Below are 14,403 nucleotides of genomic sequence, written 5' to 3'. Positions count from 1 at the left end.
CCTAGCACAAATGGTAGTCGATGCCATTTCACTGAGACACTTAGTTGGAAAAAACGTACATAAAACATTCCCAGCACAGCTCTGTGAACTAAAACACAGTCCAAACATAATACATTCACTCCTCGGTTCTCATCAACCCTTCACAGGGAGCGGCTGTGGAAAAAGCAGCAGATGAAGAGACGCTTACAACACAAAGACGCACTGATTAGCTCCTGTTTCCACTCATTGCTCTAAAACAATACTAATAGCGTACATTTGTTTGTAGGTCCACTGAGGATTTTATTGAATCAAATGCTGTGAAGTGAGCTCAGTTAGACGTTGGGTCGCTGCCACATGCCTTTTATTGGACCAATGTGTGTCTGCAGGCCGGCTTTGAGCTTCACTTTCGGTGCAGTTAAACTGAACTTATAATATTTGGCCTCCAGGAGACGATGTCACTGTTTAATGTTTAATAATAGCTGATGTCTAGTGAATGTATGTCTAGCCACATATTCCCCTGTTGAGTTATATACACGCTCTGTCCGGCCAACTACAGTCAAAATTATATCAGATTTAACATCCAATGTTAACTTTGATTAAATTTGATGGATTACTATTTAGGAAAAAAATGCTGCATAATTTCCAAACCATAATTTGATAGATTGTGGAAAATGTATGTCTCAGTTTCCCAAAAGTGTCTGAAAAGTTTAAAAGCACTGTACGTTCTAATGAAAATGTCACGTTTGAATTACTTAATAAAAATGCCGGCAAATATTTAGTGGTATAAGGCAGCTCTGTGCTAACGCTTTGGGAATTTTTAGCTTTATACATTTGTCAAAGTGTCTTCCTTGATATAAAGAGCAGGATTTGTTTAAATAATGGTTTGACAAATCATGATGCTGTTTTATTTCTATTATATGTATTTTAGTGTTGTTAAGCATATCCAAATGTTCAGGTAAAATAGGACGTTTGTGGGATATTTATCTATACTTCCCATTAAAAACGAAGGCTTGGAAGCTTGTCAGGTGTAGTAACAGTAACCAAGGTGACAGAATTGTTTTTTTTATATGGAGAATAGTCTTCAAGGCTGGCTCTGGCATTTTGGAGGCTCTAAGAAGAATTTTTTAGGGGTCCGAGGCACTCCCCCCAGACCTACACTGCGAAAAATAGCATCTGGTTAAGTAAAATTATCTTAATTATAGTCGATATATCCAATATTTCTTCTGTTGACTTTGTTATGAGCTTATTTTAAGATTTTTTAACTTATTTCCAAACATTTTTTACTAGTTTTAAGTAATTATGTTAAGTAAAATTATCTCACTATACTCGTTGCTTGTTTTAACAAATGTGCTTGAAATCAGCTAAATTATGTGCAGGTATAGTGAGATAATTTTACATAATAAATGTACTTAAAAGAAGTAAAAATGTTTGGAAATAACTTAAATAATCTTATAATAAGTGCACAACCATCTCAAAATAAGTAACTATTAGATGTATTGACTAGAATTAAGATCATTTCATTTGACAAGATACTATTTTTTGCAGTGTACACTGTACACCAGTGTACAATGTAAATGGTTTAAAAATAAATGCAAAGAGAATAATTTTCCTTCTGAGGCCTCAAGCTGTCTTTATTTGACGTGCTGCTAGTAGGACAAATAATTGTACTCTAATTGTCATCACGACTTTCGGCTCCCTTAATTACATAAATATAATTTTCTTTTAGCTTTTTTCTCGTCTCCTTTTTGAGACTTGATTAACCAGTCACTTTTTTCCCTCACTGGAGACAGCATAATGATACAGTAATAACCCAGTAGTTGTTAGAGGGTCCCTGGTGGTCATGGTGCGCTAATTACGTAGATCAGTGATGATAACCATTTTCACGAAGCTACCAAGGTACCAAGGCATTCCTAAATGGAAAAGAAAGAACAAAGTTACGACAAAGTTCACTTATAGGACATTTTCATTAAAGTCAAACAGAACAATGAATATGTTCCAAACGAAGAATTGTCAACCATTTTGCTGCCGTCAGAGCTAGCATTAGTACTGCTAGGGCAAATGCTAACACTGGAGTATCAACGACACCTCCTTGTTGTGCAAACCAGCAAAGAAAAGATGTTTAATCTTAAAAACATTTTCAAATGCTGCCACCAATTTGTTGATGGACAATGTACATGTTTGAAAGGTTTCATATTAAAATGTAGCTACACTGTGTGGACAAGAGTATTGGGACACACCTCTTAATCATTGAATTCAGTTGTTTCATTCAGTCCCATTGCCACTGGTGTATAAAATCAAGCACCTAGCCAGACCCTCTTGTCCAGCATCTCGTCTGACCTCACAAATGCTCTTCTGGATGAATAGGCAGAATCTTGTAGAAAGCTTCCCAGAAGAGTGGAAAGCTGCTGTAGCTGCAAAGGGGGACCAACTCCATATTAAGGCCTATGGATTAAGAATGGGATGTCATAAAAGCTCCTGTAGGTGTAATGTGTAGGTGTCCCAATACTGTTGGCCATTTAGTGTATGTTACTGACTGAAACTAAAGGAATACAGCATTAGCATGTTCTAGAAAAGTTCACATCTTACAGTTCTTATAACTTGATGCTCTAAATGTCTTCTACGTCTTTGGGCCCCAGTTGAAAGGTTTTTACTCAATGCAAATATCACAGAGCTTGATTTTACTGCCATTGAGATGTTCTTCTGATCTCTAATCATGAAGAACCTACTAAGGAAGCTTTGATCAAGCCATTGCCACCTATTCATGTCTTTTCTTATTCCTGTCCTTTTCTCAAATGGTCTCCTTGAGCCACTGCTTTAGCACCCAGCTCCACTTTTTTTTTTTGCTTGAACACCGTCAAACTTTTTGGAGACTCTGTAACACACGCAGTGCAAAGAGCCCAAAAAACCAGAAGAAGAAATGAACTACTAAAAACTTCAGACCAAGCAGGAAAAAGATGGAGGAAAAATTGCTTGCTCTGATTTTAGACTGTAAATTGGTTTTGAGTTTATTAGAACAGAGAGAATGCAGCTCCCTGCAGGTTCCAGATGTTTCCCCGTTTGCTTGTTATGGCATAACTGTCACAGTTATTACAGAAGGCTAAGTGCCGACGCTGTAATTTTTTTTATTCTCTGGTGTGTCTCCACTAATTTACCAAATATTAAATCATAAGTGACCTTGCATGCAACAATAGAGAGATAATAAATTTTGTTGTTTTGTGCTGGGTGGGTGCTGACACCATGATTCAATGCATCAGTAATTATTATGATTGTTTTGTTCTTTAGTCCTAACATGTGGTCTGCTTTAACTATAAAAGTGCCTTCAGCATTGGAGATGTTTGGCCAGAAGGCTTTTTCTGAAGCCGAACGTTGTTTGTGAACTTCTCTCAAGGTCATAAGGTCATGTATTGTCTCAGCATCCTTCCAACAGTGCTGTAGCATTGCAAGTCAAATCTAGTCAAGTCTTATTCTTGTTTCTTCTCACCTCAGCCAGGAATTATAGTACTTTGGGAACCTGGTGCTACATTTAACAGGAAATAGTAGCTGAATGTTACCTAAGGCCTTCAAACATTTCCTATGTTCATTAAGCATTTCAAATTGTTTTAAAAACAAATGCTCATGCTTCCATTGTTGTTTTGCATTGTTGAACTTGCATAAAATACATAAAACTTTTACGGTACTGGTTAACAACTTTCCCTGGTTTAGATACTCAGTCTGTGATTTACCTCTTTCTGGAGGCCCCCTAGTGACTATTCCACCGGTGGAATGGAAATCGACTCGGACCTTTTTGATTAACATTGTCAAATAAAATGTTTACTCCCCCGTAACTCTGTGATCAGATCAATTAGAGCACTGTTGGCTCTCTGTGAATGAGGGGTGAAGGTGGATAGGTAAATGGGCAACCACAGTACAAACATCTATAAGCACCCTAACTACAGACTATAAACTAATCATTATGGGAAAAAATTGTAACACATTTTACTTTTGCTAAATTATTTTAAATGTACCCAAGCAAACCAAATTCTACAAAACATAACTGTTGTTTCCAGTGCCCAGCCTTTGTGAACATTTCAGCCAGTGAGCGTATATGTAACACCTTGCCCCATAAGCGGCAATAATACATTGGGGATATAGTTGTAACTTTTGCTAGAAAAGAGTGGAAAAAATTATGCAAATGTAATGAATTTGGTACAATTCTATATTGTTTGAACCAGAAAGGCTTTACAACCTCAGTGCTAGGGGTGTAGTGATTTACAAATAAATCATTCATTGCATTGATAAAATTTTTTTGCTATATAATATGTAATGTGCAAAATATAATATATAATGTTGAATGTGTAGAGATTACTATGTAAAGAAGATTGTGTAGTGTAGAATGCATAATGGAGAATGGTTAAAGTATAATATATAAAGTAGAATGTGTAAAGAAGAATGTGTAAATAAGCGTGCGTAAAGTACAAAGTGTAAAGAAGAATATTTAAAGTACCATGTGTAAAATGGAATGCAAAATGTAGAATGTGTAATGTAGAATGCAGAAAGAACATGTAAAGAAGAATTTGTAAAGAAGATTGTATAAAGTAGAGTGCATAATGTAGAATGATTAAAGTAGAATGTGTAAAGAAGAATGTGTAAAGTAGAATGTTTAAAATGGAACGCAAAATGTAGAATGTTTAATATAGAATGTGTAAAGTAGACTGTGTAAAATAGAATATGTAATGTAGAATACATAAAGAAGAACGTATAAAGAATTTGTATAGTAGAATGTGTAAAGAAGATTGTATAAGTACAGCGCATAATGTAGAATGATTAAAGTATAATGTGTAAAGTAGGATATGTTAAGTATAATGTGTAAATCAGGGTGTGTAACGTAGAATGTGTAAAGAATAATGTATAAATAACGATGCATAAAGTAGAATGTGTAAAGAAGAATGTTTAAAGTAGAATATGTTAAGTGTAATGGTGTAAAGTAGAATGTATATAGAGGAATGTTTAAAGTAGAATATGTTAAGTGTAATGGTGTAAAGTAGAATGTATATAGAGGAATGTTTAAAGTAGAATATGTTAAGTGTAATGGTGTAAAGTAGAATGTATATAGAAGAATGTTTAAAGTAGATTGTGTAAAATGGAATGCAAAATGTAGAATGTGTACAGTAGACTGTGTAAAATAGAATATGTAATGTAGAATGCGTAAAGAAAAATGTGTAGAGAAGATTTTGTAAAGTACAATGCATAATGTAGAATGATTAAAGTGTAGTGTTTAAGCTAGAATGTGCATAATGTAGAATGTTTCATGTAGAATGTGTAACAGATATCATGTTAGTCACATGCGAAACAGGGTTTTGGAATCCAACAAAGAAAAAAGTTACTACTGTGTAAGTTGTGGGTAAAGCCTCTACAGCTGCTATATCTCCTGACATCAGTACAGCCTCAGAGGTCAGAACACAGAACTTAGTGAGACAGCAGCAGGAATCCTATAGACTGACCAACTGCATGCTGAGTCATTTGACAGTGTCACTGGTAAATTGGCCGAGGAGCCAATAGAGACGGGCAGTTATATTGGAATAATACATTGATCAGAGATCTGTGACGGTGTTCTTTGACCCTGAGCAGCATAAATGAATGGACTGGAGGATGAAGGGCGGTCTGTTTGAGCTTCTGTAGAAAGCTAATCTGAAAAAATGGCTGAAATACAGCTTCACAGGTATTTAAAATTGAGTGGAAATCACTGGGGGTCCTGCATAATTGCCCACTTTTCTGCACATGTGAAAAGGGTTTTTGGGTTTGTTTGATTATTACAGCTTTAAAGGACTCTGTCCTTTTTGCTTCTCTCCACCTCTCATGTCTCTCTCTCTAGAGATTGAGACAGGAGAGAGAGACATAAAAATATGGATGGATGGATGGATGGATGGATGGATGGATAGATAGATAGATAGATAGATAGATAGATAGATAGATAGATAGATGGATGGATGGATGAATGGATGGATTGGATGAATAGACAGACAGACAGATAGATTGATTGATAGACACGAGAATGAATTGTGCAAATGTCATGTGTGTATCAGGGAAAAAAGTTCAGAATTCAGAAATTTCTCTCTTTCTCTCTCTCTCTCTCTCTCTCTCTCTCTCTCAGGTGGGTGGCCAGTGAGTGGGGTCAGTGTTCAGTGACCTGTGGGGCAGGCCTGCAGCGGAGGGATGTGGGCTGTGTGTATCAGCTCCAGAACGGTACCTACATCTCCACACGAGACCTTTACTGCCTCAGCTCCAAACCAGCCAGCCTGCAGCAGTGTGAGGGACGCCACTGCCTCACCGTCTGGGAGGCCTCAGAGTGGACCAAGGTTGGTCCCTCAGCACAATTACCATTTACTGATGCTAATGACAGTATATCGGCATGTGCTGAGACTCTTCTGGAGTGTTTTAAAGTGCTCATCTGGCGAGAAATCTAATTTGCCCAGTCTTTCTCTACTGCAGGCAGTCAGTCAAGCCATGTTGGGTGTCTGAAGTTTGCTGCTTTAGTTTTACACTGTCAAGATGTTCAGTAATCTCTAATAGACTTGATTATGTGGTTATCTCCTCATACTGTTATCCATGAACACATTTCACAACGTGTTAGCTACATTAGCCTCGTAGCTCCAGTGCAAGACTAAGGAGGAAACTTCAGACACTTCAGACATGTGGAATTATGGGAGTTGGCAGAGCTCAGTGTTTGTCTGTGTGAACTTGGGATGCTGTAAATGTGGGTTTTTGCTTGGCCTGTGGAGGGCAGTGTGGTAGTTTTACTCTCTCTCTCTCTCTCTCTCTCTTTCTCTGTCTCTCTCTCTCACTTTCTCTTCTTTACTCTCTCTCTTGCTCTCTCTTTCTCTTTCTGTTCTCCCCTCTACCTCTCTCTATCTCTCGCTTCTCGCTCTCTCTCTTTCCCTTTCTCTCCCCCCTTGGCTCTCTCTTTTTTTCTTCCTTTTCCTCTTTCATTCTTCCTCTCTGCCTTCTCTCTGTTCATCTTTCTCTCTCCCTCTCTCCTTCTCTCAATATCCCCCTCTCTTTCTCTTCCTTCTCTCTCCCACTCTCACTCTCTCTGTCTCTCTTTCCACTCTGTTCTCTGTCTTTCTCTCTTCTCTTCCTCTCTTTTTCTCTCTCACTCTCTTTTCTCTCCTCTGCATTTATTTATCTCTCTTTTCTTACTCTCTGTCTTCCCCTTCCTCTCCTCTTCCTCTCTTTCTATTCCCTTTCTTTCTGTCTGTCTCTTTTTTCTTCATCTCTCATGCTCTCCTCTGCCTCCCTCTCTTTTTCTTCTTTCTCTCTCCCTCTCTGACTCTCCCTCACCTCTTTTCTCTCTCTCTCTTTTCTCTCTCTCTCTCTCTCTCTCTCTCTCGCTCGCTCGCTCGCTCTGTTTATTCTGTACATATTCAGGACTTCATGTATTTTATCCACTTCATTAACAAATGTTTCTTCCAATGGAGAAAACTGTTAATGGGACGCTGCGGGTGGCGGCGTTTAATGAACAGAGTTTCTTTCTTCTTGCTCTGTTCTCTCACTCTATCTACTGCTCTACTCTCCCCCCTCCTCTCGTCTCGTCTCTTCCTCTACTCTTCCTCCTCTCCCTTCATCTCCTATTGTTGCATCTGAGGCTTTGTGAGTCTCAAAATGGAATTTGTTGAACTTGTACATTGAAAATGATCAGATTTACATTTTAGTCCTGTTCTCCATCTCTCCGTCTCTCCAGTGTTCATCAGACTGTGGACGGGGCATCAGGAAAAGGACAGTAACATGCACCAATCCTCAAGGCCTCTGTGACCCCACCTCCCGGCCCGCGCAGGAGGAGCCCTGTGAGGATCACTCTAACTGCTACGAGTGGAAGACTGGAGAGTGGTCAAAGGTACGTACTCACCTCCTGGTCAAATACAGGCTGACGTTATAAAACGTGTCAGCCTGGACTGCTTTTTAAATCGAGCCCTGGGCGGCCAATCAGGGCAGAGCTCATTTACATACATCAGTCTTACGTGCACAGTACCACTGATCTGATTGCATCACAGATCAAGCCTGAAAGCCTTGCAAAGTAAAGTCACCATATAACATTAGAATAAGAGTGGGATAGTAGCATGTTTGTGCAGTTTAAGCATGATAAAATAAAGCAATAAGCCATGAGAGGCCATGTGTTACTGTGATTTTACCATGGGGAGGGTGTTCTTAAGGTGTTAAAACTCCCTTCCCTATGATAAAATCTCAGTAACGCACGGCCTCAAGTGGCTTATTGCTTTTATAAAACAACGGCCAATATAAAATATGACAAAATACACAATTTTTCAGAAAACAATTTAAGTTATTATTAATAATAATCGACATAAACAAGTATTCCACCAAGATATGTAGCTCCTTTAGAGTACAGTATCATTGCCAAGCAACCATGAACCACTGAATGAGGAGAATGTTTGGTCACCCAGCACCGTATACTGCTGACATTTCATGATTTTTTTTTAGTTTTTGTTATATAACAAGGAACATATGATAACACATCACTGTTTAATGCAAAAACTTTCACTTTATAAGTACTTTTTGTCTCCCTGCTCCCTACATAATGCACTACATAGGAATTTAAATACTGGATCCTGCAATCTAACGGTGCAAAAATACAGCTCGGAAATAGCCATTTGGAATTCAATCACATCCATACTAGATAAATGATGCACTATTTGACTGTAGAGGCTAGAATTTCTAAACGTTATTTAGGGAGTACGGAGCTGTTTAGGATTCAGTCTTGGTTTGACGTTACTTCTGACTGAAACAAGAACATTTGAAGTGTTAAATTCATTCTTTTCAGACTTTTATACTGCCGTTTTACAGTTAATCGTACCATAAGTACTTTAACTCAAGTCTGTGATGTTAATGATAGAGTTGTTTAGCCTGTTAGCTTGCTGGCCAGCCTAGTTCTGGTTAAGAACCTAAGTTGCTTCTCAGTTTAAACAAAAAACAGGTTCTTACTTCATCAGTATTCTTGGTGGTCCATGTGAGCAGCTTGAGAGTCAAAGATTATTCATTAACAGCACAAGGAGTTTTTTGTTCCTTGGTGCAGTAATACAAAATTCAGTTGTTGTGAGATGGTCATAGGAATGCATATGTCGTGGATTTTACAACGGTTTCGAATGTGGCTCAGACAATCAGATTTTAGGACCGGAACTATTTGTTTTATAAAAATGCATAAACATGATATACATGATAACGTGATTTTTTTGAAAAAACTGTATCAGTTCAGTATCTATATCAGTATCAAAACAGACAAAGTGGTATCGTGCCATCTCTAATGGTTATCCATACACTGGATAAATATAGTAATTATTTAAACATCCTCAATGTACATTTTTATAATTCCTATATTGACTCATGCATTGTGGAATATAGTACAGACCAGTGTTTTTTTAACTAAAACTTGCAAATGTCCAGGTACATCAAGTTTCTTGCTTACAAAGGTCCAGATAAATAAACAACCCCTTTTAAATGTTTAGAAATGAATGATTAGTCCAGCTTACTAATAAAATAAAAAAAGACACATTAAATGTTTTGGTAAACTTTTATTTTGTACTTTTTTAATCTATTGAGCATTTTGAAATGTTATGGCCATTGGATACTGAATGCTCTGGTGGACCTTTCATGATGAGCTTTGGGTTTGTTTTATTTGTTTGCAGAACTGAAGTTTGTCGGTAGGTTAATTTGAACTGATTGGTCTCGCAGTGGCGCTGACGCTTTCACTTTTAATGAGCATCACAGACTCTGAACAGATCAGACGCATGGGTTTTGAACCTGAAACATTCATTTTTAAACAGTTTTTGTTGTGAACTTTCTTTTTTTAACTATTTATGTTGCTGCTTCACTACTCAGAAGAGAAATAGTAAACAAAATTAAAAATCTATAAAAATATGGGAAATGATTCACTTCCTGACTAATTACTCGTCTTGTAGTCTCTGTTCCAATGAGCCGCCTTTGGCTAAAGACATTTGCATGAATGCATGTGATTATATAGACTGTGACGCAGGACTGTTGAGAAGCCGTGTGGTCAAATAGCTGGCTGAAATACTTTGCTAGGTCTGCATGTGAAACGCAGTCCGGCAGTTAATGGCAGTTGACTTTGGATATATGGAATATAGTTATGTGGCATGATGTATGCATGTATATTTGCATACATCATGCCACATAATGCCACCATGCCTTGAACATGGTACTTGTGTGAGAGAAGACTGAGTGAGGGAGGGGAGAACGGAAGGTGAGAATGTGAATTTATAGGGCATTAGATTGGCAGAAAGAGCGGTTTCAGGCATGTTCCTCCCCCAAACTTCAGTTCAAACATAACTACTTATATGTGTGTGTAAATATATGCTCCTTTCAGGCTTATTTTAGTTGCAGAACTAAAGTCTTAGGTCAGCACTCAGATTATGTTTGCATCTCTGGAGTCTGGACTGACCGAGCTGTACAGTTACAGGCTTGCCGGCCAGGCCAGAGCTGAGGTCAATTTCCAGCTCAATTTTTCTCCATAGCTGCGAGCGGTGCACTTCTCCAGCCCAGAGCCGTTTCCAGCCCAGGACCCTAATTTAGCTGGTATTAAATAGAGGGATGGACGGAACTCCACTGGTCAGGCTCAAGGGCTCATCTATACCGGTTAAAATAAAGACACCAAAATAGGTTCTTTGGGTACCTCTGGTTCCCTAAATAACCTTTGAATGGATTGTGAGATGTACAAATGTAAAAAAAATAAATAAATAAAAATAAAAAAAATTGCTACATTTTTTTAACTCCTCATTTGAATCTCAGTGAACCCAGACTTTTATGGAAGCCAGGTTATTTAATTAAATTATAATATTATATCATTTCTACAGTAAATAGAAAATTTTTAAGTGATTGTTGCTCTAAAAGTGGAGATAAAAGTAATACATTAAAAGATATCATGTTTATCAGATCGCCATTCTTAAAAAACCACTGTGGGATCATGTCATGCATCTCCTATCTTCTGACCTTGAACGATTCCCTCCAGTTAAAATACGCATTGTGCTTATTTACATGGCACATTTTTGCTTTCTTTTTCTTAATGAAATCTTGTTGTGAGCCAATACATCAGTTTGATTATTAAGTCTTTTCTAAGTCATGTGACCGATCGGAAGTGTTAATAGAGGTATTAATAATGCCTGTGTGAAGTTTTCTGGTGTGACTCCTCATGGCGAAGAGTTTTTAGGTGAATTTCTAGAAAAGTGCCATGCTAATTCTTTTGTGCTTTTTGAACTCCTGGCTGTGGAGGCTTCATTAGCTCACTGGTTTTAGGGTTTTCGGGAATGGAGGGTGTTAAGTTTGTCGGAGCGAGACTCAGACTCAGAGTTCATTTTCAGGATAAACTCATTTTAAATCAGTTCTCTTTGTACTTTAATGTATATTAGGTTTAACAGACTTGGTCCCTTTAGTACTAGATTTTGGCAGCACGAAAAGCACGGTCTCTCTCTCTCTCTTTCTCTCTCTGTCTCTGTCTTTCTCTCTTTCTGTGTCTCTCTCTCTCTCTCTCTCTCTCTCTGTTTCTCACTCTCTTTGTCTCTCATTTTCTTCTCTCTCTGTGTCTCGTTCCTTCTCCTTTTTCCTTTTCTCTCTTTTTCTCTTTTCAGCTCACTCTGTCTTTCTCTCTTTCTGCCCCCTCTCTCTTTTCCATCACTTTTTCTTTCTCTGTCTCTCCTTCTTCCTCCCTTCCTATCTGTATCTGATACTCTCTCTCTCCTCTGTCTTCTATCTCTCTCTCTTTCTCTCTCTCCCTATTCCCTTCCCTCCCCCTCTCTTTCTCCAGTCTCTCTCTCTTGCACTCTCTCTCTCTGTCTCTCTCTCTCACTCTCTCTCTCATGCCAAAAGTAATAAAATAAAATACTACCACTACTACTATTAATAATAATAAAAAAAATAAAACAAACAGTAATACATTTGAACATCAGGAATTAGAAATATTAATTACATAACTGAAGATGTGTTATGTTACATTTTCTTCTCTGATCTTGTGGCAGTTCTGAATAAATTGTCCTGCTAAACTTATTGTTTCTACATTTTCTCCTAGTAAAATCTTCATTTTCTCTGAATCGGTCAGTTTGGGGAAGGAGGGGATTTCATTACTAAATTTTGGCAGAAAAGAGTCTCTGATGGTTTTATATTTTGAACATGAAAGAAGGAAGTGATTCTCAGTTTCTGTCTCTCCCGATGGGCAGTGGGTACAGATCCTGTCTGCTCTGTCCAGCCTGCTTTTTCTGTGCCTCCCTGTTTCAATGGCCAGTTTATGGTCACTCAGTCTGTACTTTGTTAGGGTTTGCCTTTGTTTGTTATCTTTGATTCTGATTAGGTAATAGGCTAATGAGTATCCGATCAAGCATTTCATAACATTTTATTTTGGTGAGTGATTTGGTTTTTCCAGTAGAGGCTGTAATCTGCTTTGTTATTGTGTTCAGTCTCTCTCAGTGTGGAGCGCTGAGCTGCTGGGCTGGCCTCTAAGTTCTTTATCCTGGCTAGCTGGTTTAGTAGGTGGTTTGTCTTGTTGCTGATGAAGGCTTTATAGTGAAGGGAGTCTGGATCTGACCAGGTCAGGTGATACCAGAATTTACAGCATCTTTTCTGGATGTCCAGAATGAGTAGAAACCTGCCCAGCTCTGCTCTGCTGGCCAGATTAGAGACACCTCTGTTCACCTGCAGGACGTCTTTAGAGAATTCAAGATGAAATAGTTCTGTGGGTGTTTTGTCCCAAATTTTGTAATTTTGTGTTCTTTCTGGTCCCCAGATTTCACTGCCATATAACATTATTGGTTCGATTACTGATTTAAATAATTTTAGCCAGATTGCAACGGGGGGCTGAATTTAGAAATTGTTTTTCTAATCATATAGTAAGATCTGCAAGCTTTTTCCATGAGTAATCGCTGATTTAAAATTTCCTGCTGAATTTAATATCACACCTAAATAAGAGTAGTTGATGGTGTGTGATATTATGTCTTCAAAAGTAAACTGGTATTTCATCTCCTGTAATCTGGCTTTATTTTGAAAAATCTTTATTTTTGTTTTGTCCATATTTACTGTAAGGGCCCAATCTTTACAGTAAGTCTAAAGAATTGGTAGGTTCTGTTGGAGTGCGACTTTTGTTGGTCCTAATATTACCAAATCATCTGCGTACATTAGACATTTTATTTCCTGGTCTTCTAAGAGGAGTCCAGGGTTGGTTGAATTTTGTAATTTAGTGGCCAATTCATATATATATATATATATATATATATACATTAAACAAGGTTGGACTCAAACCGCAGCCTTGTTTTACTCCCTTGCTTTGTTTAAAATAGTCTGTTCTCTTTCTGCCGATCTTTACACAGCATTGTGTGTTACTGTGTATGGTTTTTATTATATCGTATACTTGACCTCCAACACCACTTTGTATTAATTTGTAAAATAGTCCATTGTGCCACACAAAGAAAAAAGGCTTTTTTAAAGTCCACAAAGCAGGCGAAGATTTTTCCTCTTGGTTTGTTGTGGAGATGGTTGTTTATTAAGGTTTGGAGGGTTTACAGATGATCTTCTGTTCCATGTTTTGGTAAGAAGCCAATTTGGGATTTATTGATTATCTTGTTTGTGTTTAGAAACGTTTGACTCCTGGTGTTAATTATACCACAAAAGACCTTTCCTAATACGCGACTCACACAGATTCCTCTGTAGTTTGAGGGATGTAATTTATCTCCACTTTTGAAGATATGGGTGAAGATGCCTTTGTTCCAGATTTGAGGGAATTTAACAATATTTAAAATCGAACAGTTGAACAGTTTCAGCACTGTTCATCTGAAGCTTAGGACTGCTGTATTTAAGTATTTCTGGTCTGATCATGTTGGGTCCAGAAGCTTTGTTTACCTTTTAGTTTTTGAATTTGGTCTTTGAGTTCTGTGATTGTTATAGGTGTGTCCAGTTGGGTTAGTTTGTTTTTATGGATTCCTCTAATTTCTTTAGTTCTATGGTTATTTGTTTTTGTGTTTGGTTGAGGTCTTTATAGTCTGGGTTCTCATATAGGGATTCAAAATGTGTTTTCCAGATATTGCCATTTTGGATTGGTATGCATTCTTTATGTTTTGTTTTGTTTAATGATTTCCACATATACCAGAATGTGTTTTCATTAACTGCTTGTTCAATTTCTGATAATTGAGTGGACATATATTTGGCCCTTTTGTCTTGCAGTAGTTTTTTGTATTGTTTTAGTGCAGATAAATACTGTAGGCATAGTTCTTGGTCTGTAGGGTTTGTAGGTTTCTGGTTTGAAAGTTTTCTAAGGAATTTTCTTGATGTTGCACACATCAAGTGTTGCTAGTTTTTTTTTGATGTTGCTAGTTTTATTTGAATTTGTTCTTAATTAAATAATTAGAGTACTAAATATATCATTTAATGTTTTGGTTG

At 37.6% G+C, this 14,403-nt stretch overlaps 1 protein-coding gene across 2 annotated transcripts in view; it reads left to right on the top strand.

Annotated features, from left to right (window-relative positions):
• Nucleotides 1-14,403, top strand: part of adamts17 (ADAM metallopeptidase with thrombospondin type 1 motif, 17) — a 178,174-nt gene that overhangs the window by 146,988 nt on the left and 16,783 nt on the right. For both annotated transcript variants that reach the window (XM_036586807.1, XM_036586806.1), the window contains 2 exons: nucleotides 6,110-6,314; nucleotides 7,697-7,849. In XM_036586807.1, the coding sequence (XP_036442700.1) occupies nucleotides 6,110-6,314; nucleotides 7,697-7,849 (358 nt within the window). The remainder of the gene's footprint in view (nucleotides 1-6,109; nucleotides 6,315-7,696; nucleotides 7,850-14,403) is intronic.

Source organism: Colossoma macropomum, unplaced genomic scaffold (genome assembly GCF_904425465.1).
Source record: "Colossoma macropomum unplaced genomic scaffold, Colossoma_macropomum, whole genome shotgun sequence".
Taxonomy (NCBI): domain Eukaryota; kingdom Metazoa; phylum Chordata; class Actinopteri; order Characiformes; family Serrasalmidae; genus Colossoma; species Colossoma macropomum.
The sequence above is the reverse complement of the archived record's forward strand: the minus strand, read 5'-3'. Positions and strand labels throughout refer to the sequence as shown.